The following is a 23,557-nucleotide window of genomic DNA, read 5'->3' on the forward strand; positions in this document are numbered from 1 at the left end:
GCCAATCCCGCACCTCTGCAGCAACCCGTGTCCCCGCCCCCGGCGTCCTCCGGAGGTTCCCTGGACAGCATGCTGGGCCTCCTCCAGTCAGATCTGAGCAGGCAGGGAGTGTCCACTTCATCTAAAGGAAACTGCTCCGCCTGCCAGAAACTGATCGTGGGACAGGTGAAGTTATGCTCATGTCCACGCTAATGCTAAAACATTTTTTTTGTTTACGCTAAGTGCTTGATAATGCATACATATGCTCTGGGGAAAGGAAAACCTTATTGTCGGACTTTTGCTCAAAAGGTCACCACTAAGCTGCCACTGCTGGGCCCCTGAGACAGGCCCTTAAGGCCTCAAAGGCACAATCGTATGAATGTGATAATTGTAAATTGTTCTGGATAAGAGCCAGTGCCATACATGTAAACACTTATACAAGCAAAAAATTGGCTCAGAACAGGAAGTCGTTGGGTGATTTGGTGTTTTAAGAACAATTTTACTGAAACAGAGTAAAAGACTCCAGGGTAGGCTTGGCCATGTCTGGACGATATTTTCAAGTTACGATGGTGTCATTGTAGCGCATCTCCATCGTAAATCGGGGACTAGCATTAAAATATTACAAATTAGCTTGCATGTGGTGACTAGCAAACTAAATACAGACCTTAACCTGCTTAATCTGTGCCCTGTAGGTGGTGACGGCACTGGGGCGGGTGTGGCACCCCGAACACTTCGTGTGTTACGAGTGCGAATGTGAACTGGGCAACCGCAACTTCTTTGAGAAGGACGGGCATCCGTACTGCGAGCCGGATTACTTCAGCCTGTACTCGCCTCACTGCGCGCACTGCAACAAACCCATTCTGAACGTGAGGCAACCTCTCGCTTCTCTTTCATCTGAAACATAAAACATGTTTACAAGTGTTCACGAGGTTTGTTTTCGGTGTGTAGAAAATGGTCACTGCGCTCGATAAGAACTGGCATCCAGAGTGCTTCTGCTGTGTCAAGTGCAGCCGGACGTTCGGGGACGAAGGTACGTACAAGTCTCGAGATAATCCTGTGTCCCGATTGGCTGAAAGCATTTGTTAGCAAGGGCATTTTATTTATTTATTTTTGTTGTGAGTACAATTGTGAAATCTCGAGCATTCCCTGTGTCCTCCTCTCAGGCTTCCATGACCGTGAGGGACAGCAGTACTGTCAGCAGTGTTTCCTGGCCATGTTTGCGTCACGCTGTGAAGGCTGCTCTCAGCCCATCGTGGAGAATTACATCTCCGCCCTCAACGCCCTCTGGCACCCTCAGTGCTTCGTCTGCAGGGTGAGCTGAGCTGACTCATGCACATTATCCAAAAGTGGATCTAGTCTTTTTACTTTGAAGGCGTTCTTACACAAATTCTAAACGGACCCTTTAAAGCATTCGCATTTGAGGCCTCAGGCAACGTCATGCTATAACCAGTATTATAATTATCAAATAAATATGCATTTGTCTTCATTTTTCTTTTCCATAAAGGAAACAATATACAAACATTTGATCTGATGTTGTAAAACAGCTTTTTCCCTCAAGCGGATCGCATTTTAGTTTATTTTACCTGATCTACATAATGGAATGTAATATAATGTAAAGTAATTTAAAAAAAAGAAAGGCTAAATATTTGTTCAATTTTGTATTGTTTAAAATAGAATTACAATAGAAATCCCTGCCCCCTTTATGTTATATATAAAAAGAAATAAAAGGGTATTTTTATAATTAAAATTCGTCTTTTGAACTGGTAAAAAGATTATTAAAAGCAACTTTTATAGCGGAATTCTTTTCTTTTTCTTTTCTTTCCCTTTAATTGGTAAAATAGTTGATTATTAGAGTAGAGATGCGCAAACGTGGGGCAAACCTATGACGACCTCTGATTTGGCCCACTCTGTCAAAAAAAAGGGGTTAAAAATGCAACAACAAAAAAAATATTTATTTCTAATTTTACATTTAACGTAAAATTATTACGCTGCAGAAACTTTGACGGTAACTATTTCGGTGTGCAGAGTTTCAGCCTGATGAACTTGAATAAGTTTGTACCTCAGAAGTAAACTGACTCTGATCCACATAATATCCTGAATTTGTCAGTAAATCAGCTTCAGCCCAATTTAAATAAAGAAAAACCTTTTGAACGGTAAGAAGCAGCTCTCGTTAACATTCACTTATATTATAATTATAATCCTGTATTGTATTATAGCTCGAAGAACTGCGTTAGAAATTGAATTGTACTGTGAATGGTATTTTTAATTGACTATAAATCTCATTAAACTAGAAAAATTTGGAAAGAAACCTTCGTTAGTTACGCAGATTAGAGCCATGTTTTCAAATAAATTATTTTTAATTATAAAGTCATTAATGAGGGGAAACATGGCAGGTTTCATTGTAATGTTTTTTTGGCCTTTCCTACATCCTGCACCTGAAAACAGTGAATTATATAAAAGGAACTATAAATATAAAATAAGATCAAATAAATTAAATCAAGTTAAAGTGGTAGTTCTAAAGTGGTCGAAACAAATGTTTTTATTTTCAATAACAAAAAGTCACTTTTGAAGCAGGTGCTTGAATTTTAAAGGATAAACACATACGTTAAAACATGAATTTGATTTGTAATAAACGTTGTTTAGGGACGGTTTAATGTTAAATGTTCAAAGATGTCAAACGTTTATTCTTCAATTGCTGACATTTTATTGGGTAAAACTGTAGATTTGTATGCTTTTAATTATAAATAATTTCAACATCCTTTCATAATGAATTCTTTCATTTGAAAAAAAAACATCAACAACGTAATGTTTTTCTTCTCCGTTTTCTTCAGGAGTGTTTCAGCCCTTTTGTGAACGGAAGCTTCTTCGAGCACGAGGGTCAGCCGCTGTGTGAGGCGCACTATCACCAGTCTCGCGGCAGCGTGTGTCAGGCGTGTCAGCAGCCCATCGTCGGACGCTGCGTCACCGCCATGGGCGCCAAGTTCCACCCGCATCACCTGGTGTGCCAGTTCTGCCTTAAACCACTGAGCAAAGGCTGCTTCAAGGAGCAGGACAACAAGCCGTACTGCCACCCGTGTTTCCTCAAGCTCTTCGGCTGAACTTGTACCTGAACTTGAGGGGGGTGTCCAGTACATTCCACAAAAAAAAAAAAAACAGGAGGCTTTACAGAATCGGTATACTTATCTCGCATCTTTTATCCTTATTTAAAATAAGTCGTGCAAAAGAACAAAAAAAATAAGTGCAGTTTTATAAAGTGATGTGCTATCCACGTTTTTTTTTTTTGTACGATAAAGAACTCATTCAGAAATAAGCAATCTATATTTCCACGCTCCAGACAGAATGAAGACATTCACATGCAACAGCTCGAAGCAACAACGTATTGCTGCCCGTGGACTAAATTTCTTTAGCGTTTGATGATAATTTAAGGTCACTTTTTTTTTCTTGTAGAATTTACCAACACATCTGATTGTTCTGCCAGGTTCTTCCCATTTTCAGCATCATTGTGCCTTTACATTAATAACATGTGGCCGGTAACGTATCAGTAACGTATCGGTAACGTATCGGTAACGTTTAATGTCCTGTCAATGTCCCGCATGATTTATTTCCATTTTTTCCACACTATCATGTTGGACTATTGACATGCCTGTAGATTTTCATTTCAAGATTAGGGACTGTAGGATTTAACCCCCCCCCACACACACACACACACACACACACACACATTTTATTCAATACAGGGAACATTCCTGATATGGGCAGAGGACTAAGCCAGGAAGCATGTGGGCAAGGTTACATTGTGCAGCATTTTTTACGGCACCCGTTAAATCACCATTACCTGATTAGCCTTGATTCAAAAGCATGACAACACTGTGACCTCATAAGCTAACCTACTTAGCTAGCTGTCTATTAAAGCTAAATGGATAAATAGATAAATAGATACATACAAATATATCGTCATTGCCTACTTCAGGTACACAAATACAGTATGCAGTTTGGCATCTACCTGAAACGCAAATAATAGCATTTCTGGTAGATGCTAAACTGCGTTTTGTTATGAGCTAACCTGCCCAGCTAGCTAGCTAGAAAAAATCTTGCTTTATAGAAATCCCTTAAAAGCCTTTAGTATTGTGAAATAGCGAACTTTAGATAAAGTTTACTAACGCCAGGTCTTGCCTCAAATGACGTCAACTTTTCCTCGAGACGAACGACATTCTCGGCACATATCTACCCTCAAGGCCAAAGTGTTTTCTTTTCTTTTCCATGAAAGAGCAAATAAGTCACTAATCGGTCGCTGACAATCACCAGCTCCCTCGTTCCGCCTTTTACAGAATAAAAAAAAGCTCGTTTGCAGAAATAATTTCCAAAGATCCTTTATTATTATTATTATTATTATTATTATTATTGTTATTATTATTTTACTATTTGGATCAAAGTTTCATTCGGTTTCTGAAAGTAAAAAAAATCAGAGAAACAAGAAATGATTTCAGTTTAATATATTTGCTTTAAGTAGCTTACAGTCACTGCTATCACATATGTGGTTACACATTTTTATGTATTTTATATCCAAAAAACAATTTGTCATTACTGCCAAAGATTTATTGTAAAAGATGTTTACACTTATGCAGTCTTCATAATCAGATAAGCTGTTGTTGTATTTGTGTGTCTCTGCTCTTCCTGCCACACAATGAAGAAGACAATAAACACTTTCCTTTGTAATGAATGAGTCTCTGTACAATCCTTTCATTGTTCAACCATCATGATTTCTCAGAAAACCCCAGGCTTCATTTTTAAATCATTTCTTAATTGTTTTTAAAATAATTATTTATTTTATGTAGCTTACAGTCACTGCTATTCCATATGTGATTATACATCTATATTTCACACCTATCTTAGATATATAAAATGAATAGATTTATATACCAAATATCATATTTACTAAGGATTTATTGTAAAAGATGGTATGCAAATTCCAGGTTTTACATAAATATAAATGTTTTATGTGGTTAGGGATGCGCATCTCCATAACTACGACGGATGCAATTCGCATCTCGATGCAAAGCCGACGCGATGATACGTTAAAGATACGTACAGTACGACGCAGCTACCGATGCAATCCGATACGATTCACTCCTACGACACAATGCGATTTACTGCAGTAAGATGCAGTGGAAAAATTATGATTCTCTGCAATTCAATATGGTACCGATCAGTGTTGTTAAAATCAGACCAGCACAAACTGAATATATCACAAGGATTTCTGAAATTAATAACAAAACAAGCTGAATAATATATTCAGAATCTAAAACTAAAGTGGCTTCTGCATCATAAAAGCTGTTGTGTTGAGCTTTTAAACATGTTCCTTTCACAGCTTAAGTATGAAAACTATCAACAATGTAGAACAGAACACCGGATTAGCTTCTAGCTTCTAGCTTCGTCGAGGCGTGGAGTTTCTGGAGGAGCTTCGACAGATTGGAGTTGCTGTTTATCGCAGTAGATACGACATGCGAACCAGAAAGACACATTACATTTGACTAAAACCTTTTTGTCTTTATGCTCAACTAAAGTGAAATAATGAGCATATTTCCACTTTGAGAAACTCGTCTTGCTCTCGCCTCGCCTCGCCATTACTGCCACTCAGACCTGAATAAACGGAGACACGCCCACAGTGCATCTTCTTCGTGTTTACAGTGGTTCATCCGCCAATCCTACAATGCGACGCTGCTGTAAAGAGGTCAGACTGTAGTCTACACTTCAGCCCAAATTAATTCATTAAAAAAAGTAACGGGTAACGCAGCATACGGTAACGGTAACAGAGTTACTTTATTTAAAAAGTAATGCGTTACAGTATTAGATACTGTCAAACACAACTGCGTTACAGTAATGCATTACTGCGCAACACTGGTACCGATAGTTCGCTTTGTTTTTTGTGGTTCAGTCAGACAGCAAATCATCAATTTACTTAAGTGCCTTCTGACTTCTAACATGACCCCTTTCACAAACAGGACTTTATTCATAAGAAAAAAATATTAAAATAAAAACAGACGTTTTTTCCATGTTCAGTCTGCAGGACGACATAGATCTACCTCTGCCATGTTAATCTGCATTCTATGTGACTCTTAGGACGCGCCTCCTCTCCATACGTCATATTCCCGTAGAGAGAACCTGCTCGAGAGCAGTTTAGCAACGAGAAATCGATCTACACATCAAAATATTGGTCACTTTTTTCAATAATAAAGATATAGCGCATCTACTAATAACTATATATAAATTAATCGTTTTTTTACATATGCAAATATGTGGTCTGGCGATAAGCCCCGCCCCTCCAGGTGTCCGCGTTTATAAGGGCGTTAATGAGCTTTCGAACATGTCGGAGAATTTAGCAGCGTGGATTCACATATTTAAGGCAAATGAGTGAGTCGGAGAAACCGGTAAGCAGATTCTGGTTTATTTCCACACTGCACCAAGACTAATCCGCTTTATTTGATCACTTCCGGCCGCGTTTGAGTCGACTAATCAGGGAATCTCGGCTCCTTTCAATGAGTCGGATCAATTGTCACCCCAAGGAGTCGACTCCTTCCATTCAAACTCGACTCCCTATCTTGTGGGACACACGTTTTCTCGAAAAACCGTAAACATGTTTTTTCCTATTAACCAATTATACAACATGTTGATCCAAAACACCGAAAAGACGTTGCCCTGAAAATAGTTTGCAGGGATGGTCTCGGTACACGTGTGGCGTGTTTGGTCACGTGACTTTGAGGCGGATGCCGAGAAGACCGACACTGAACTGGTAGCTGAAAAAACTCTTAAAAGATCTCACTGGTTTCTCTTGGAAGAAAGAGACGACAAGCGATGGTCCAACAGCCAGTTTTCTTTTATTTTCCAATCACTTTTGCACGCCGCTTTCCTTTTCCTCGTACCCGCGCCGGGACACGCGCACATCTTTCCTCGCGTGTGCGCGCATTGGAGTGTGCGCGCCTTCACCTTTCAACCTCCGCTTTTTCCCCACACACACACACACACACACACACACCCGGTCTCTCTCTCTTTCTGTTTGTTTCGATACAATGTTAAAAAAAAAAAAAAGCGTTATGTGTAAACAATTTATTATTTAATTCAGCTGTACCATGGAGAAATGTTTACATGAATGCAATTATTTCATTGTCTAAAAATAGATTTTTAATTTATTTTTAATTTTTTTATACAAATAAAAATTATTATTTTAATAAATTATTATTTTTACAAATAATAATTTCAGCAGAATTCCTAATGTGTGCCATTTCCTTGATCACCAATCAAGTGGACTCGAAACTATTTATTATATTGCAATACAGTGGTTCCCCAAATCCGCACTCCCGCAACCCTTATGGTACCTTCTTAGTAAATTCATCTAGACATTGTCACTTTTATGAAAAATGTATGAAATTTGTAAGTGAAAATAGTTTAAAATGTTATTCCTAACATTAACGATAATCCGCAACTTGTTCAGTTAGGTTCCATGATGAGAACCTGCGAATTTTCTGAACCGTGAGTTCGGGGGTTCACTGTACCGCAATATCGACCTCAATAATCGCAACATGACATTTTTCCCAAATTCTGCAGCCCTATTTGATGATTTAACATCATAGTTCTTATTGTCTTTATATAATATAGCTGGTGTATGATTGGTTTCTATTAATATCAGTGGCTACATTTGACACATTTTGTATCAGAGTGCACGAGTCAGAACTTGTGGATTTAATAGCCATTTTCTTTTTCATTCCACAATGGATATCAGTCCAATAAACTAGACAAAACCTCAATCTCACCTCACTCACCTTGTCTCCAAAACGTCCTACATGCGCTGTCCCTCTAATAAGCTTATTTCTAATCCTGTCCATCATCACTCCCAATGAAAACCTCAACATCTTCAGCTCTGCTACCTCCAGCTCCACCTCCTGTCTTTTACTCAACACCACTGTCTCTAAACCATACATCTCAGGTCTCACCACAGTCCTATAAACTTTCCCTTTCACTCTCACAGATACTCTTCTATCACAAATCACTGCCTGCACTCTTTTCTTTACTTCTATTTTGCACTGTTGAGCCCAGGTACTGCCCTCCCTCTCATTCACACACATGTATTCTGTCTTCTACTGACTTTCATTCCCCTTCTCTCCAGTGTGTACCTCCACCTCTCCAGGCTCTTCTCCCCCTGCTCCCTACTTTTACCACAAATCACAATATCATCCGCAAACATCATAGTCCATGGAGACTCCTGTCTGACCTCAACCATCAACCTGTCAATTACCACGGCAAACGGGAAAGGGCTCGGAGCCAATCCTTGATGCAGTCCAACCTACACTTTAAACCAGTCTGTCGTTCTTAATGCACACTTCACTGCTGTCACACTGTCCTTATACATGTCCTGCACCACCCTCCCATACATCTGACACACCTGACTTCCTCATACAATACCACAACTCCTCTCTCCACCCTGTCGTAAGCTTTCTCTAAATCCACAAACACACAATGCAACAACTTCTGACCTTCTCTATACTTCTCAATCAACATTCTCAAAGCAAATAATGCATCTGTGGTGCTCTTCTTCAGCATATATCCATACTGTTGCTCACAGATGGTCACCTCTTCTCTCAGCCTGGCTTCCACTACTCTTTCCCATAACTTCATGGTGTGACTGATCAACTTTATTCCCCTGTAGTTACTGCAAGACTGCACATCTCCTTTATGCTTAAAGATCGGTACCAGCACACTCCTTTTCCATTCCTCAGGCATCTTCTCACCTTCCAAAATTTTGTTTAACAATCTGGTTAAAAACTCCACTGCCATCTCTCCTAAACATCTCCACGCTTCTACAGGTATGTCATCTGGTCCAACCGACTTTCCACTCTTCATCCTCTTAATCGCTGCTCTCACTTTCCCCTTACTAATCCTATCTACATCCTGCTTCACCAACTCCACATCATCCAACCTTCTCTCTGATTTTCCTCATTCAGCAGCTGCTCAAAATACTTCCATCTTCTCAACACACTCTCCTCACTTGTCAACACATTTCCATCTCCATCCTTTACTGCTCTTACTTGCAGCACATCCTTCCCAGCTCGGTTCCTCTGTGCCTGGCCAATCGGTACAAATCCTTTTCTCCATCCTTAGTGTTCAACTTCTCCTACAGCTCCTCATGACACTTCCTTGGCTTTCGCCACATCCCTCTTAACCTGCTGCCACATCTCCTTGTACTCCTGCCTACTTTTCTCATCACTCTGTCGATCCCAATTCTGTTTCTCCAACCTCTTTCTCCTTATGCTTTCCTGCACTTCCTCATTCCACCACCACGTCTCTTTGTCTTCCTTTTTATTTCCAGATGTCACACCAAGTAACCTTCTGTCTCCCTTATCACTCCTGCAGTAGTTACCCAATCATCTAGCACCTCTTCACCACCACCGAGCCCCTGTCTGACCTTTTCCCTGAATCTCACACTACACTCTTCCTCCTTCAGTTTCTACCATCTTATTCTTCTTTGTCTTCACTCTCCTCCTCCTCCTTCTTACCTCCAAAACCATCCTACAGACCACCATTAGATGTTGTCTATCTACACTGTCCCCTGCCAACACCTTACAGTCTCCAATCTCCTTCAGGTTGCATCTCCTGCATAGCACATAGTCCACCTGTGTGCACCTTCCTCCACTCTTATACGTCACCCTATGATCCTCCTTCTTAAAATACGTGTTCACCACTGCCATTTCCATCCCTTTTAGCAAAATCTACCACTAGCTGCCCTTCCACATACCTCTCCTTAAAGCCATACCTACCCATCACCTACATGCTCTTTGAAGTCTGCCCTAATTCCTTCAGAATCACCCCTACACCATTTCTCTTTCCATCCACACCATGACAGAACAGTTTAAACCTCCTCCAATGTTCCTGGTCTTACTCCCTTACTACTTGGTCTCCTGAACAAACATATCTACCCTTCTCCTTTTCATCCTATCAGCTACCTCTCTTTCTTTACCAGTCATAGTACCAACATTTAAAATGCCAACTCTAACCTCCACTCTCCTACACGTCTCCTTTCCCTGCTGTCTCTGTGGACGTCTTCCTCCTTTGGCCAACAGTAGCCTAATTTCCACCCAACCTTCCCTATTTATCCGGGCTTGGGACCAGCACTAAGAGCGCACTAGATTGTGCAAGCTTGGCTGGTTTATGAATATGCTGGATGTAAAATGGCTCATGTCTAAAACATTTGTGCTTTAAATTTCACTGAAACAATGTTGTTTGGATCAAAACTTCTTTGTAGGTTTAGGTTATTCTTGAGTTCTTGATTAAGGTGCAGATATTGTTTGCGTTCCAGGAAGAGAAAGGGGACTTTGTCCCTGAGCCCAACTGGCCTGAAAATGGAGATCAGTGGAGCGACACAGAAGATGCAGGTGACCTGGAGGAATCTGGACTCATTCAAGAAATGGTGGAAGAGGACGAGGAGATCGACTTGTACAATGAAGAGACCTTCGGAATAGGTTAAGTGCCATCGCTTGTGTGTTCTGCTCCAAAGCAGAGCGACGCACTTTTCTCTTAAATGGTGCCTACGGTTGGATGTGTGAATATACATAACATACATACTTTCATACTAACATACAGACTTTTCTGCAGACCTAAATGTTGAAGATCTGGAGACTGATCCTGTTGATCTTCTGTTAATGAATGGAAACCAACCCTCCTCACCTCATCCACCATCACCACACAAGACTACCCCAATCTATCAATCATCTCCTCCCAGCCCTCAAGTCAAATTCGAACGACAGGTTCCCACAAGCCTGAGTGAGAACTTCCGCAGCCGAAGGGAGCGTGTTTGTAAGGGGCAGCTGCTGGATGACCCGGCAGTGATGAGGACCGTGGAAGGTCCACCCAGTCTCAAGGTTTGGCTTGGTTTTTGTTCTGTTAGAAGAAAGTTTTCCTGTCAGTGTTGTGTGTCTGGGTCAAGACTTTAATCCGGATTGTTTTGAAGTTTTGCGGAAGACAAATAATTGTTTTTTTGTCTGATGTTCGTATCGTATATTTGCAGTGTTGACTCTCTTCTTTTTCAAGACCTCTGCAATTTCACCCTGGCATGCTGTCAACTTCTGGGCAACATCCTGACTGATACTTGCATAATCAATGCTTTTGATTTAGTCACAATTTGTGGGGGGGGCTTTTTGGTCCACAGTTCTTAATTAGATGACGGTCTGGGAAGTTTCCTCATCATGGACCTAAAGTTTCAATTAATTATTTTTTTTGTTCCCCGAGCCACTTGTCACTTTTGCCTTCGCGCATGGTGCGCCATCGTGCTAGAAATATCACTGAGGTTTTTCCTGTAAATAAGTGGCTTCTCTGCTGCCCTTCTCGACACCAGGCCATCCTCCAAAAGTCTTTGCCTCAATGCCTGCTGCTATTCCTGAGCAAGTTCTGCACTGGTGATGCATCGATATTGCAACTGTGGGTGACGGTCCTGGCACTTGCTGGACCTGTGCAAAGCATTGATGACTGCTGTGTCCTGCTGAATGAGTTAGAATAACAGACTGGAAACTTTAAGAGGGTAGTGCTTTAAATTCCATGGTTTTCCCACTGTTAACCATGGGTACTGTTATTCTAACTCATTCAGTAGGACACTGATCTCCAGCCTTGTCCTTGTCAAACTCTCACCTGAAATGCAGTAGAAATTAGCATTTTTTTTTTAATTATAATATTTTATTTATTTTTTTTTACATTTATTTTCATGGCAAAGGGAGACTTTGCAATTGCTTGCATTTCATTTGCCTACATAAAAAAACAGATTTTGTAAAAAAAATAAAAAAAATCACTTAACAATTGGCCACATCTCAAAGAAGTGGCAAATGAAATGGAAGTAGTGCACAGATAACAAGCTACACCATATTGCCAAAGGTTTGCAGACACCTGACCTTTCCTGCCATATGTGTTTTTTTTTTTAAAACTTGTACCACAAAGCTGTGTGGAAAAAGTGAGCTGCATGAAGATCTGGTTTACATGCTTTGTAGAGGAAGATCTCCTGCTCTGGAGATCTGATCTCAACCTTGCTGAACACATTTGGGATGAATGTGAACACTGACTTTTGGCAAGTGTGCACCAAATCAACCCAACTATTAACAAGCCCATTCCTCGACTTCCAGTTAAAATCCAGACACGACCAGATCATACAAGATGCGGTGTTAGACGCTTCGGGCTCGCACACGATTTCCTGCCTCAAAGGGGGGAAAACCCCACAACATATCACTGCAAAACAAACATGACCTCAAAACACACATTAATGGATGGCAAAGTACGTTTTGTAGAAATCTTTCAAAATGTATCACCAAAGAAAACACTAGAATATTTACAGAACATTAAACTGAAGAACTCCGTGTAACCACTGAACTTTGCTGTAGTCAAAACTCTGACGGGCTATAGGATCGGACCCACCGTGATCCTGCAATAAAAAAGGGGCACTGATGCCAGCATGGCTTTAAAAACAAACCAACAAACAAACATGCCGAAGCTTCCATGATTTTTACAGCGCTTTATAAGGACTTCTGTTTTCCATGACGTATTACTTTGACCCATAATTCTTTTGGAGTTTGAATATTAAAGGTCCTGAAATACAGATTTTTACTGTGATTGTATATGGTTCAGAGTTTGGACAGCGCTATTGTGGACTGTGGACGAAGTTCAGGCTGGGGGGATCTCAACGCAAACACGGTCAGCTGCTTCCTTTTCCCATTTTGTTAAATGTGTGATGTTTCCAGCCGTATTTATTCCCATACTCGCCATATGTTTTTCTTTGAAAATATTGGCAACATGAAAAAATTGGTAAAGTCTGGTCCTGTCTTTTTTTTTTTTTTTTTTTTTAAACGCAGTGGATGATGTCACCTTACGGCCCAACGAGACAAACACCTCTCTTACAAGTACGAATGTTAAATGCCCCTCTATGAATTGCCCACCTTCTATTCCTGTTCTGAATTTATGACTCCGAATAGGACAAAGCCATTGTGCGAGTGATCGACAGGTCGTCCCGTGGCAGGATCCCGTTCACGTCACCTGCCTTGCGGTCCCCATTGCAGAGCCCTCTCCCTCAGCAGGTGCCCGTGTGCCCGGTAATGCCCAGAACTCCATTACACCCTCAGAGTCCATTCTCCATTAAACAGCACTTCAACCAGGTGAACGAAATCGCCCGTGTTTTGTATCCTCGCTACAGTAGCTGTGTATGTCGGTGAGTGATTTTGTTCTACTCCTATTGTTTTCTTCTTTCAGCCAGCTATTTATCTCTCACCATCCACACCACGCTTCCATTCACCCAAAATGATGCCACTCCAGTTTGGACCAAACTCTCCTCGACCTGGCCCCTGTTTCAGCCCTTTACCCAGTCCACTTTCTCAGAGATTCAGGTTTGACGTCTGCGCTGGTTCGTTTTTTCACAAATTGGCTAATGTATACACATTATATATTATCAACATTATCAGACATAACATTCTGACATTATACATTATCTCCTCATGGCACCTGTTAGTAAGTGGGATTTATTATAGCCTTTATTTATTTGTCACATATACATTAGAGCACAGTGAAATTTGTTCTTTGCATATCCCAGCTTGCTTGGAAACTGGGGTCAGAGCGCAGGGTCTGCCATGAAACTGCGCCCCTGGAGCACAGAAGGTTGAGGGCCCCAAGAGTGACAGCTTGGCAGTGCTGGGGCTTGAACCCCTGACCTTATGATCAGTAACCAATAGCCTTAACCACTGGACCGCCACTGCTAGCAAGTGGACCTTTTGTCCTTAAAGTCGATGTTGGACGCTTTAAAAATGGGCGAGCGTAAGGATTTGAGCGAGGTTTGACGAACTGTAATGACTACTGTGTCGGAGCGTCTTTAAAACTGCAGCTCTTGTTGGTTGTTCCTGGTCTGCAGTGGTCGGTATTCATCAAAAGCGCTCCAAGGAAGGAACAGTGGTGAACAGGCAACAGGGTCGAAGGCCTACTGAAGAATTTAATTTAATCAGGACTGTTTTTAGCAGCAAACGGGGGACCAGCACAATATTAGACAGGTGGTCATAATGTTATGCCTGATCGAGAATATTTAATTACAATTAATTGATGTGATCGAGTGCGCTCTTCTACCTTTAGGTTCCCAGTCCTGGCGACGCAGCTCCATCCACAGCACAAGAGATTGCTGAGTCGGCGTCCGCAAGGCTTTCGGCGGTAGGATGCTCTTTTTACACTCGACAGAACACATAATTTAACTACTACTGTCGTCAGTATTGATGGTTGGTAAATATTAAATGCTAATTGCAAGCAAAAAAAGTGGTGTTTTGCTAAATCTGACTTGAACAGAAAGCCAAAAGATTGGGATCATTATGCTGAGCTTATGTCCACCAAAGAGAAGGAGTGGATCATTAAGCTGCAGATGATCCAGCTACAAAGTGAGAACCCACATCAGGATGATTATTACTACCAGGTATGTCCCTGATACAACCCCTGATTGAAAAAATTTCAAATGTAGAGCTAATATTAATAGAAACCATTATGCCAGTTGTATTATGTTACAACAATTAGAAAGCATATATATTTTGCAATTAAAATCTATTTATTAAGTTCAGTCGACAGAGTTTTTAAACTGGATACTGGATTAAAAAAGATATAAAGCCCTGAATCACGAGTGTGCTAAAGGAAATGAATATAATTTCTATATTATATAACTGTTTATTAATGAATACAATCCGAAATATAGTACAGCGCACTTCTTGCAGCATGGAGTCTCGCATGTAAAAACAAACAGCATGTGTTGTAGGTGATTCGCCTCTAGAGGCCGCTGTAGTAACGACGGCTGGAAAAACTACCGGTACGGATTTTTGCCGATGACAGATAGTTTCAGCGATCAACCATCGGTGCCTCAACCTCTGATAACTAAGGGAAATGTTTGCTTGAAAGCCAAACTTTTTCAAATACAGATATGATCCGAGTCAAATGTATTTAAAAATTCAACTTTCAAAATACGGCTCCGGCGTTGTTTAGAGGGCCGATCCAAATGTGGGGGCGGGATGCATTCAGTTTGGGGACCCCTGCTCTAATGGGTCATGGTCATGTCTGGAATTGATTGATTGCTAACCAGTGGGTATCCATATGAGGTGCCTGAATCGTTAGCTGGCGACTTTTGATTTCAAAGCAATAACAAGGCAAGAATTTATTTTTGGTTGTGCATGTCTCGAGTGTCCTTCAAGTACGTTCTGCACCACTTAGCAATATCCCTAGTAGAGTCGATGCTCCTGTGCCCTTGCTTAGATGAATCTTTTGACAAGAGCACCTTACAAATCAATCCTGAATCAGGCTACTTCTTCAAATGTTCAAAACTAGTCTACCTTGAGCATCTGCTTTTTCTTTTTTTTTTTTTTTTGTTTACTGGAGAAAGACTAAAACAGAGTTCTACATAAATGTGGGATGTACCAGGCTTACATTTCCAGTGTGACCTTGTTTTTGGATCATGCTTGCCCTTCATGAGTTGTTGGCACAAGATTTGTTCAGTTCAAGGTATTCTAGTGGAAAAGGCGCTCATGTTGATGATTCTTCTGGAGAATATGGTCCTTAATTTTGTGTGTGTGTGTGTGTGTGTGTGTGTGTGTGTGTGTGTGTGTGTGTGTGTGTGTGTGTGTGTGTGTGTGTGTGTGTGTGTGTGTGTGTGTGTGTGTGTGTGTGTGTGTGTGTGTGTAGGAGTACTACCGGAGACTGGAGGCCAAATTGGCCGAGGAAGAAATGCTGGGTGATCGCACCAAGCGGGAACCACCTAAACTCACTACGCCATACGTCAACAAAACCGTATCGTACACTCCAGGTTTGTGCTTAAGAATTAGCATGCTAATACAGCGCAAGCTTGAAGCTAATCTATGGACACGGTTTCCATGTCCTGCACGTCCTAGTGGTTCACATCGAAGGCTCGCTCGGTCAAGTCGCTGTTTCTACGTGTTACTCACCTCGTCGGGCCATTGACGCAGTCCATGGGCACACGGGGGAGGTGAGAGGGAGACCTCCATGAAAGTGTTAAATGTACCAATTGTAACGTTTCCGAATCACGTCATCTTTATTTTATTCGTTTACTAGGAACAGAAGGACACCAGACAACAGAGACTCGAGGTGCTGAACACCATTGAGAAGGTGAAGTGTAATTTTGTTGATCTGATTTGGCCATAAATATGAGCCGCCTGTGAAAATGTCTGGACAACTCGCTCCAGAAGAATCCTTGGATCATCTTGATTTACTGCTCGACCCTTTTACAAGCCTGCTGTTTTTCTGATTTAATTCTGGTGTATTTGTCAAAATTCCCTGAACTTGCGGAGGTCTGCTGGATGCAGAGCTTCTCCAGGTTGTGGTTGGAAGGTGGATGACTAGCTCAGCAGCTGTGTCGTGTAATTCTGCTCTTCCATGTGTCCTGCTCAGTGCTACATCATTTTATTGGGGGTGGAGGAAGCCCAGAGGATGAAGGCTAGTGTTTCGGACGAGGCCGAGAGGCAGAGAAGGCTGAAGACCGTTCAGAGGGGTGTGGAGCAGATCAGCAGCCAGCTACGCAACCCCAACTCTTTGTACGTGTCGCATGTTTGCCTTGTTTCCTTAGTAAAAAATAAAAACACAATATTGAACTGCATGTATTTTACTCTCAAATTTTTTTTAAAGGGAGTCTGCAGAAGAGTTTCTTCCATGTCTCTTGGTTTCCAAAGGAAAAAAACTGTTGGCAAGGCTCCTTCCATTTCTATCCCACGATGCATCTCTGCAGGTTCTGAGAGCGATCACGACACACCTGCCGGCACTGATGAGCCGAGACGTCGATGAGGTCTGAAGCTTTTAGTTAATCATCTAGTTTAAGGAGTTCTCCAGTTCTATAGTGCGCTTTCGGAGCCGAATGCACTTTCACCAATCTTTCATGTACTGTATAGAGGGTGTTACTCATCACACAGTCCAGGGCTCATGATAACTCTCACTCTCCAGTGTGTTTTTATGATTTTTATAATCACGTTCTCTTCTTACCCAAACGAGGACTGGTTTCCTTTAGAACCTTGAGAGGAACAAGACTTCTTCCTCATACCATTTAAGGGGGCCCTTGCCACAGTCTCCCTAGGCTTGGTCATTGATTATTATTTTTTTCCTCAGGCCCTTCCTGTCCTCTATCCGTCTCTCCGAGCCGTGATCGGAACATTGACCTTCACCCAGCTGGTCGGCATTCTCCGTGACTTCACCGCAGCCCTACCTGACTCGAAAGACTCTCGCTTAACACTGGCCTGCCAAAACAAGGTGTATATAGATGTTCCCTTCATCTTATTTATATTTTCTTTCCCTTTAAAATCTCCCTTTCAGCAGGAGTCCTTTTAGCCTGCTCTGGGTTGATGTGCTTTACACTCTAGTTCTTATAGAACTAATCATGCATTCGAAAAAGTGCATCAAAATAAACCTTTGGACCTGCTGTGACACCATGAAGATATTAAAACCTTTGCAAAAAAACAAAGTTGATTTTTATTTATTTTTTCCCCCCCAAGTTTGGTCTGTCGTTGCTGTACGTGCTGCTATCACAAGGAGAGCGACTCCTGACCTCAGACGTTCCGATGGAACCAAGCATTGGCGATTTTGAGACCTGGTAAGGCTTTGGGAGGGTTTTTGGGACGGTCCATATATATACTCCAAATATGGGTTGAGTCAATTAGGGTCAATAAAGAAAGTTGTGTTGACTGTTATGTTCCTCTTTGCTAGGACTGACACCGTTTTTCACGTGGCACGGCAGCTCTCGCACTCGTCCCTCATCGAGCCGCTCTGCTTACCCTCCAATCTGCTCACGCTGTTCTGTCGCTATTTGGACAAACGCACCGTACAGCAGCTCAAGAACAACATGGAGTAAGTTCATTCCTGGATGATGCACGCTTGCTCAATACATTTCATCTAAGACACCTTCCTAGTTTTTTTTTTTTTTTTTTTAAGATGATGTGCAGAAAAGCAATAAACCTTTACTGATTTATTATTATTATTTTTTTCCCCAATCCCAGGTCTTCAACTGGATATCTGGCTGTAGGTTCCTGAGAGGAAATGTCCTTATAAATTGTTTTTCTTTTCTTTTTTTTCCTTTTGTCTTCATTTTTTTTTCTCATGATCCTTTTTTTTTCTCATGATCCTTTTTTTTAAGCCCCTTTGTAGAGAAACTCCTCACATTCCTCATCAATTACATCTGCTGCCAGCAGATGGCGATCTTCTACTTTTTCTGCATTTTTCCCAGACTTGCATGAGGTTTATAAAAAAAAAAAAAAGGAAAGATTTTGCTTTTTTTTTTTTTTTTTTTTTTTTTTTTTTTTTTTGAGTGAATTATCTGGATGAATTTAAGTTTCACAACTTTGGGTTCTTTCTTAAAGGGAAAAAAAGTTTATTTAATTTAGGAGAAATTCGTTTCCACATTTTGTAATGTACATTTTCAGCACTGTGCAGTTAATTTTATTTATTGTATCTTTATTTCATCATTTAACGTGATGTTTAAGCACTGTTGTATAGCATCTACAAAATGCAAAAAAATGAATAAATGCAATTCTAAAAAATTTACTCCTTTTTAAAATGGCGTATTTATTTGTAACATACTTTTCAATTTAAACAATTGAGCAAGTGCTTGTACTAAAGTTTTCGGCTGGCGGGATGTAATTTGATGGAGAATCCCTTGTTCATTTCGACTCTACTTTGAGACTCACGGGGCAAATGGACACGATGTCGAAGAGGTTTATCCACTCCTTTGTTTTTAAATAAATGCTGACAGACTTTTTTTTTATTTTTTTTTTTCTTTTCTATAAAATTTGATGGTGCGTCACATGGGTGATTCCAATCAGAGGTGTTTAAGGCTTACGAGGCATTGGATTTTGATTAGAAGTCTAATTTTAGAGTTAACGTTCAACAATAATTTGAGGCGAAATCTCAGACTGGCCTTTGATTGTAGTCTAAACATTTATGTTACACTAAAACTCCTCTGAGGCTTCTTATGGCCCCCATATGAATGTCTGGCGTTCTGGTTTGGACTCCACATTCCTGGGGTAATGGAAATGGAAGAATCTGCTTCATTCGTTCTGTAAGTCTGTGAATAATCGGTCAACATTCACGTTCTTGTACTAAAAAATATATATAAAACTATAGTGTCAGAACATTAGGACCAGGCCATGGAACATTTCTAGTGGTGTGTCTCATCTTCATAAAGTGTTTTTAATCATCACCAAGGGTTTACATAGTGATGGGGCTCCAGAATCTATCCTGGGACCATTGGTATGACTTGGGAATACAAAGTGACTATGATCTAAGATTCCAACCAGGGTGGCGCTCCCTGGATTATGCTCCGGGCCGATCTATAAAATGCGAGACCCAAACACACCACGTGCAAGGGAGTAGCAATTTAATCAAGTATGTAGATCTGAAAATCTTGTCAGGGGACTGGAAAGTAGCTTGATGTGCAGCAGTTCGACCAAACCACCTTAAATGCTCCCCAGCCATCCCGATTTCATTCCATCATTCGTCTCTTCTACAATGTTCTGCCATGTGTGTGCTTCTCCAGATGGTACATATAGATTGTACAGTTGGCAGACAGAACCAATATTGTCCCCTTCGTCTCCTGAGATGAGTAAAGATGCCAGAATGGACTCTTGCAACAAGTTATGTGGGGAATGTTTAACTAGAAGGGGGCCGAGAGTGTGGAATTCAGACACTAAACCTAAAGCAAAGTCTCTGTTTTAAGAATAAATACCTAATTCTATACCCTATGTGTTCGTATTGTGTTCATGGATTTTTAACATGTATACCATCACTAATGTTCTGCAAGAACCCATCTATTATTTCAACCTGTACTACTTTGTGACCAGTTGTAGCGAATAATGTTTGTTTGTAGCCTGATGTTAACAGCGGCCACTACATTAGAGTTTGAGTTCCGGGTGAAGAATTCGTTCTGCGGTTTCTCAACAACAGGACAAGCTGTTATTTTGTTTTATTAACTTAGAGATGGGGGGAGAAGACACGAGGTAAATAGAATAAACAAGACTAGTTAAGAATTAATTGCAAGAGGGTGAAATGGTACTTCGCGTTCTTAATATCTTGATATTAGCAATAGAGTGGGGAAACAGGGTCACATTTTAAGTTAAATATGGGTTACTTTAGTTATGGAACGATAGATATATTGTTTGTGATGTTACATACAGTATGTATTGGTATAAAATACCAGCAGTGTTTGCCTTCCTACACACAACACAATATAAGTAAGGTAGCATAGACTAACATGCTGAATTAGCATAGGCGCTCTCGAGATGTAGAAATTACCATAGATTTGTATATCCAAAGTTGAAGGAAACCTGACTAAGATCCGTATGTATTTTGTAAACATCCCAATTCACATTTAGCCCCTGTTAGCATTCATTATAACCTCCACTTTTCCTGATACATGTTCCACTCGAGATTTGGATTGTTCCTGAGGCGATTTGTGCTCGTTTAGCCACAACAGCGTTAGTAAAGTCAGGTACTGATGGAGAAATGGGGTGTAGTCAGGATTTTCATGTTTTCACAATAGAGTTAAGTTCAGAGCTCTATAGCAGGAGCTCTTCATGAAACTGGCTTTGTGCCACAGGAGAATCATCATGCTGGCATAGATTTGGGCCTCCTAGTTCAAGTAATGGGCAAATTTCATGCTACTGCATCCAAATACAATTGCATGCCTCCAATTTTGTGGCAACAGCTTGGGAAAGAACCACATATGCCTGGAAAAGTCAGGTGTCCCAAAACTTTAGTCCATAGAGGGAGGGTGTGTGTGTTTTTATATATATATATATATATATATATATATATATATATATATATATATATATATATATATATATATATATATATAAATTGGTCAGCTGTGTTGTGGAATGTGGAGTAAGTTCTACAGCATTGGTGCGAGGCTAGTAAAAATACCTAGCCGCCAGCATCTTGGCACAAAAGTGTTTGCAGGGGCCAAGAGAAGAAAAGGAAAGAAGGATGTTCACACTGTGGTGATGTTGTTGAAGTGTAGAATAAAGATGTGACCTCATTTTTCTTTTCTTTCCGCTACCTGGAAAAACTATGTAGCCAAACATAACTGTCAGAAAAACTAGGAACTGAGACTAGCTTGTGGTGAAAATGCTAATTGAGCTTTAAATTCCCCCTCCACCAAGAACCTGTTAGCTGACAGAGCTAGTCATTAAATAAATGAATAAATAAATGATATAACTGAACCAAATGATTGAGATTTGGTTAAAAAATGCTGAAATTTAGTACAGCTGTCAAGATAGAGATGCTAGCTGAGCTTGTGGATTTAGCGACTAGTTTGATTTCTGTACTGTACCATTTTTGTGTTCACGTTACACAGAGCGCTAAGCTAACATCCCATCAACCATGTTCAAATGTACTTCTCGTGCAGTTGGTTTTGCCAATTTTTTTGTTTATACATTCACAGCTAGTGAATAGCATGCTAGTTTAGTCAGAAAAATTGTCTTTTTTTTTTCACTTCAGAATATTGGAGTAAAAAATATAACATTTAAAACAGTAAAATATAAAAATTTTTTGCTCACAAAAGAAATCAAAATGACAGCTGTGTAAAAAAAAAATAATAAATTTGTCATTTGTTTCAAATGTGACTTGCTAGGTTATTTGCTAGCTTTGTTTGTAGATTGGATTAGCAAAGAAACCTGACTTTGTTGGTCGTGGAGTTGCGTTTGCCACATAACTACCCTGGCTGATTTTCCCGGTCTCTTGGGGATAGAATGATAGACCAAAAAAATTATAGGGAACTGTTTTTATGGAGTTTTATGTTGAAATAATGAAATGTATTAATTAAAATATAATGAATAATTATAAAAGGAAGTAAAATGTTAATACAGTACAGTACTGTATACATAAGCATTTTAGTGAAATACAGTAATCCCCTGTTTATCGCGGTTTTCCGTTTATCGTTTATCGCAGGCGGTTTTGGAACGTAACCACAACGATAAAGGAGGATTACTGTATTTCACTATTTTTTAAAGGTGTATATGACAAGATTTAAAGGAACTGCAGTATAAATTATACTGAAGTAGCTGTTTTTGTTCATTCAGAGACTAGCCACTAAATATCACTTACGTTCCCGACGTCGTCTTTTATCTAAAAAGTTTAGCTTTTTTGTTCTGTTCTGTAACAAACAAGAGTGTCAGTTGACTCTTATTGGCCGAGTCATATCTAAATTGCGGATTAAAAAAAAAATTATTCTGCAGACAATGAGTAGAAATATTGAGCTCTACCTGGACCGACTTCCGTTTTTTTTTTTTTTTTTACTGTTCTTGGCATTTTAACAGGATTATAGAATGTGTGTGTGTGTGTGTGTGTGTGTGTGTGTGTGTGTGTGTGTGTGTGTGTGTGTGTGTGTGAGGTCTGCATGCATGATAAATGTTCACATACACATGTTCGTGTGTCGTCATTTCTTTTTTTTTTTTTTTTTTGTGCTCGGATGTATATGTGTGTTTGAACGCAAAATACACTTAGGGGGAGAAACCTTACTCTGTGGTAACAATTTGGTGACCAGTGTTTTGTGATGGGGGCTTCCAGAGAGTTAGATAATTATATTGTTGAGATGCCTTTTTTAAGCACTAATGAGGAATATGGTGGAAAAACCTCCCGAATGCTGCTGTAGTCATCTCATTTAATCTCATTTGCAAATGTATCCACCAGCTCGGCCGTTTAGATGCGATTTGGTACAATCCGAAACAATATGTTATTTACATAGATATATAATACTTGTCCATTAACCGTGGACTAAAATGATTCAAACTGTTACCTGTTTTCTGCGATATCCTGAAGCCCAACTCAAATTGAGCGCCAGGCCTCAGGGAGGTTAAAGGGCTCGCTCTTAACTCCCCTTGACCTCGCTTTACTTCGCGGGTTTGGTTGCAGGATGTGGAATGTCAGTCCAAAGTGAGATGTCTTCCTCTTTCACGTCAGCCGTTTGAATGAGTTCGTGGAAACACGACTGTTGGACTTAAAAAAATATATATATATTTTTGCATTTATTTATGTGAAACGACACAAGTGATTTATTCATTGGTAGCGCATATGAATCGTTTCTATTTTTTTTTTTATGATTTCTTTGCATGTAGCTTAAAATGATGCTCATTTTCACTTCGGGCCACTTCATTGATGACCTCCGGGTGTTTGCACGGTTTAACAAAGCTATTAGCGTGCGAGTGATGTATGTTCGCGTTAACCTAGTGTCTGTCTGCGAGGTGGCTTTTCAAAGAAATTCCGGTGTCTGGCTTTGCTTCCGTTTATCTTTTTGATTCCTAAAAAGATACCAAAAAAGTCAAGTACCTTCAAGTACCGACACTGGAGACTCCTTCCATATCTGCTAAATAATCTTTTTACTGAATATCAATAAAGAAATGAAAGAGATGCTACTATTAAATACTGGTATAGACATTAAATCCAACCTTCAGACCAATCGGAATTCTGAATTCGTGTGTGTGTTGAGGGCAACAGTGAACAGAAGTAAGGAGGAGCTAATGACCGTAAACAGGATCGGTTA

At 40.3% G+C, this 23,557-nt stretch overlaps 2 protein-coding genes across 3 annotated transcripts in view; both read left to right on the forward strand.

Moving 5' to 3' along the window:
* Positions 1-4,699, forward strand: part of LOC310734410 (transforming growth factor beta-1-induced transcript 1 protein-like) — an 11,130-nt gene extending 6,431 nt beyond the window's left edge. For both annotated transcript variants that reach the window (XM_083556351.1, XM_083556350.1), the window contains 5 exons: positions 1-165; positions 672-845; positions 928-1,009; positions 1,143-1,291; positions 2,811-4,699. The exon at positions 1-165 is cut by the window's left edge and continues 12 nt beyond it. In XM_083556351.1, the coding sequence (XP_083412477.1) occupies positions 1-165; positions 672-845; positions 928-1,009; positions 1,143-1,291; positions 2,811-3,077 (837 nt within the window). In that variant the 3' untranslated portion in view covers positions 3,078-4,699. The remainder of the gene's footprint in view (positions 166-671; positions 846-927; positions 1,010-1,142; positions 1,292-2,810) is intronic.
* A 1,567-nt stretch (positions 4,700-6,266) lies between these two features.
* On the forward strand, positions 6,267-18,559 carry patl2 (PAT1 homolog 2). The gene is made up of 18 exons (XM_083557107.1): positions 6,267-6,407; positions 10,328-10,490; positions 10,624-10,889; positions 12,637-12,702; positions 12,861-12,908; positions 12,981-13,160; positions 13,255-13,388; positions 14,122-14,196; positions 14,329-14,452; positions 15,703-15,823; positions 15,909-16,003; positions 16,090-16,143; positions 16,426-16,568; positions 16,660-16,816; positions 17,134-17,274; positions 17,517-17,614; positions 17,728-17,868; positions 18,018-18,559. The coding sequence occupies exons 1-18, from the start codon at positions 6,387-6,389 to the stop codon at positions 18,049-18,051; spliced, it is 2,061 nt and encodes a 686-aa protein (XP_083413233.1). The 5' UTR covers positions 6,267-6,386; the 3' UTR covers positions 18,052-18,559.
* The last annotated feature ends 4,998 nt before the right edge of the window (positions 18,560-23,557 follow it).

Source organism: Silurus aristotelis, assembly GCF_946808225.1.
Source record: "Silurus aristotelis genome assembly, chromosome: 12".
Classification (NCBI taxonomy): domain Eukaryota; kingdom Metazoa; phylum Chordata; class Actinopteri; order Siluriformes; family Siluridae; genus Silurus; species Silurus aristotelis.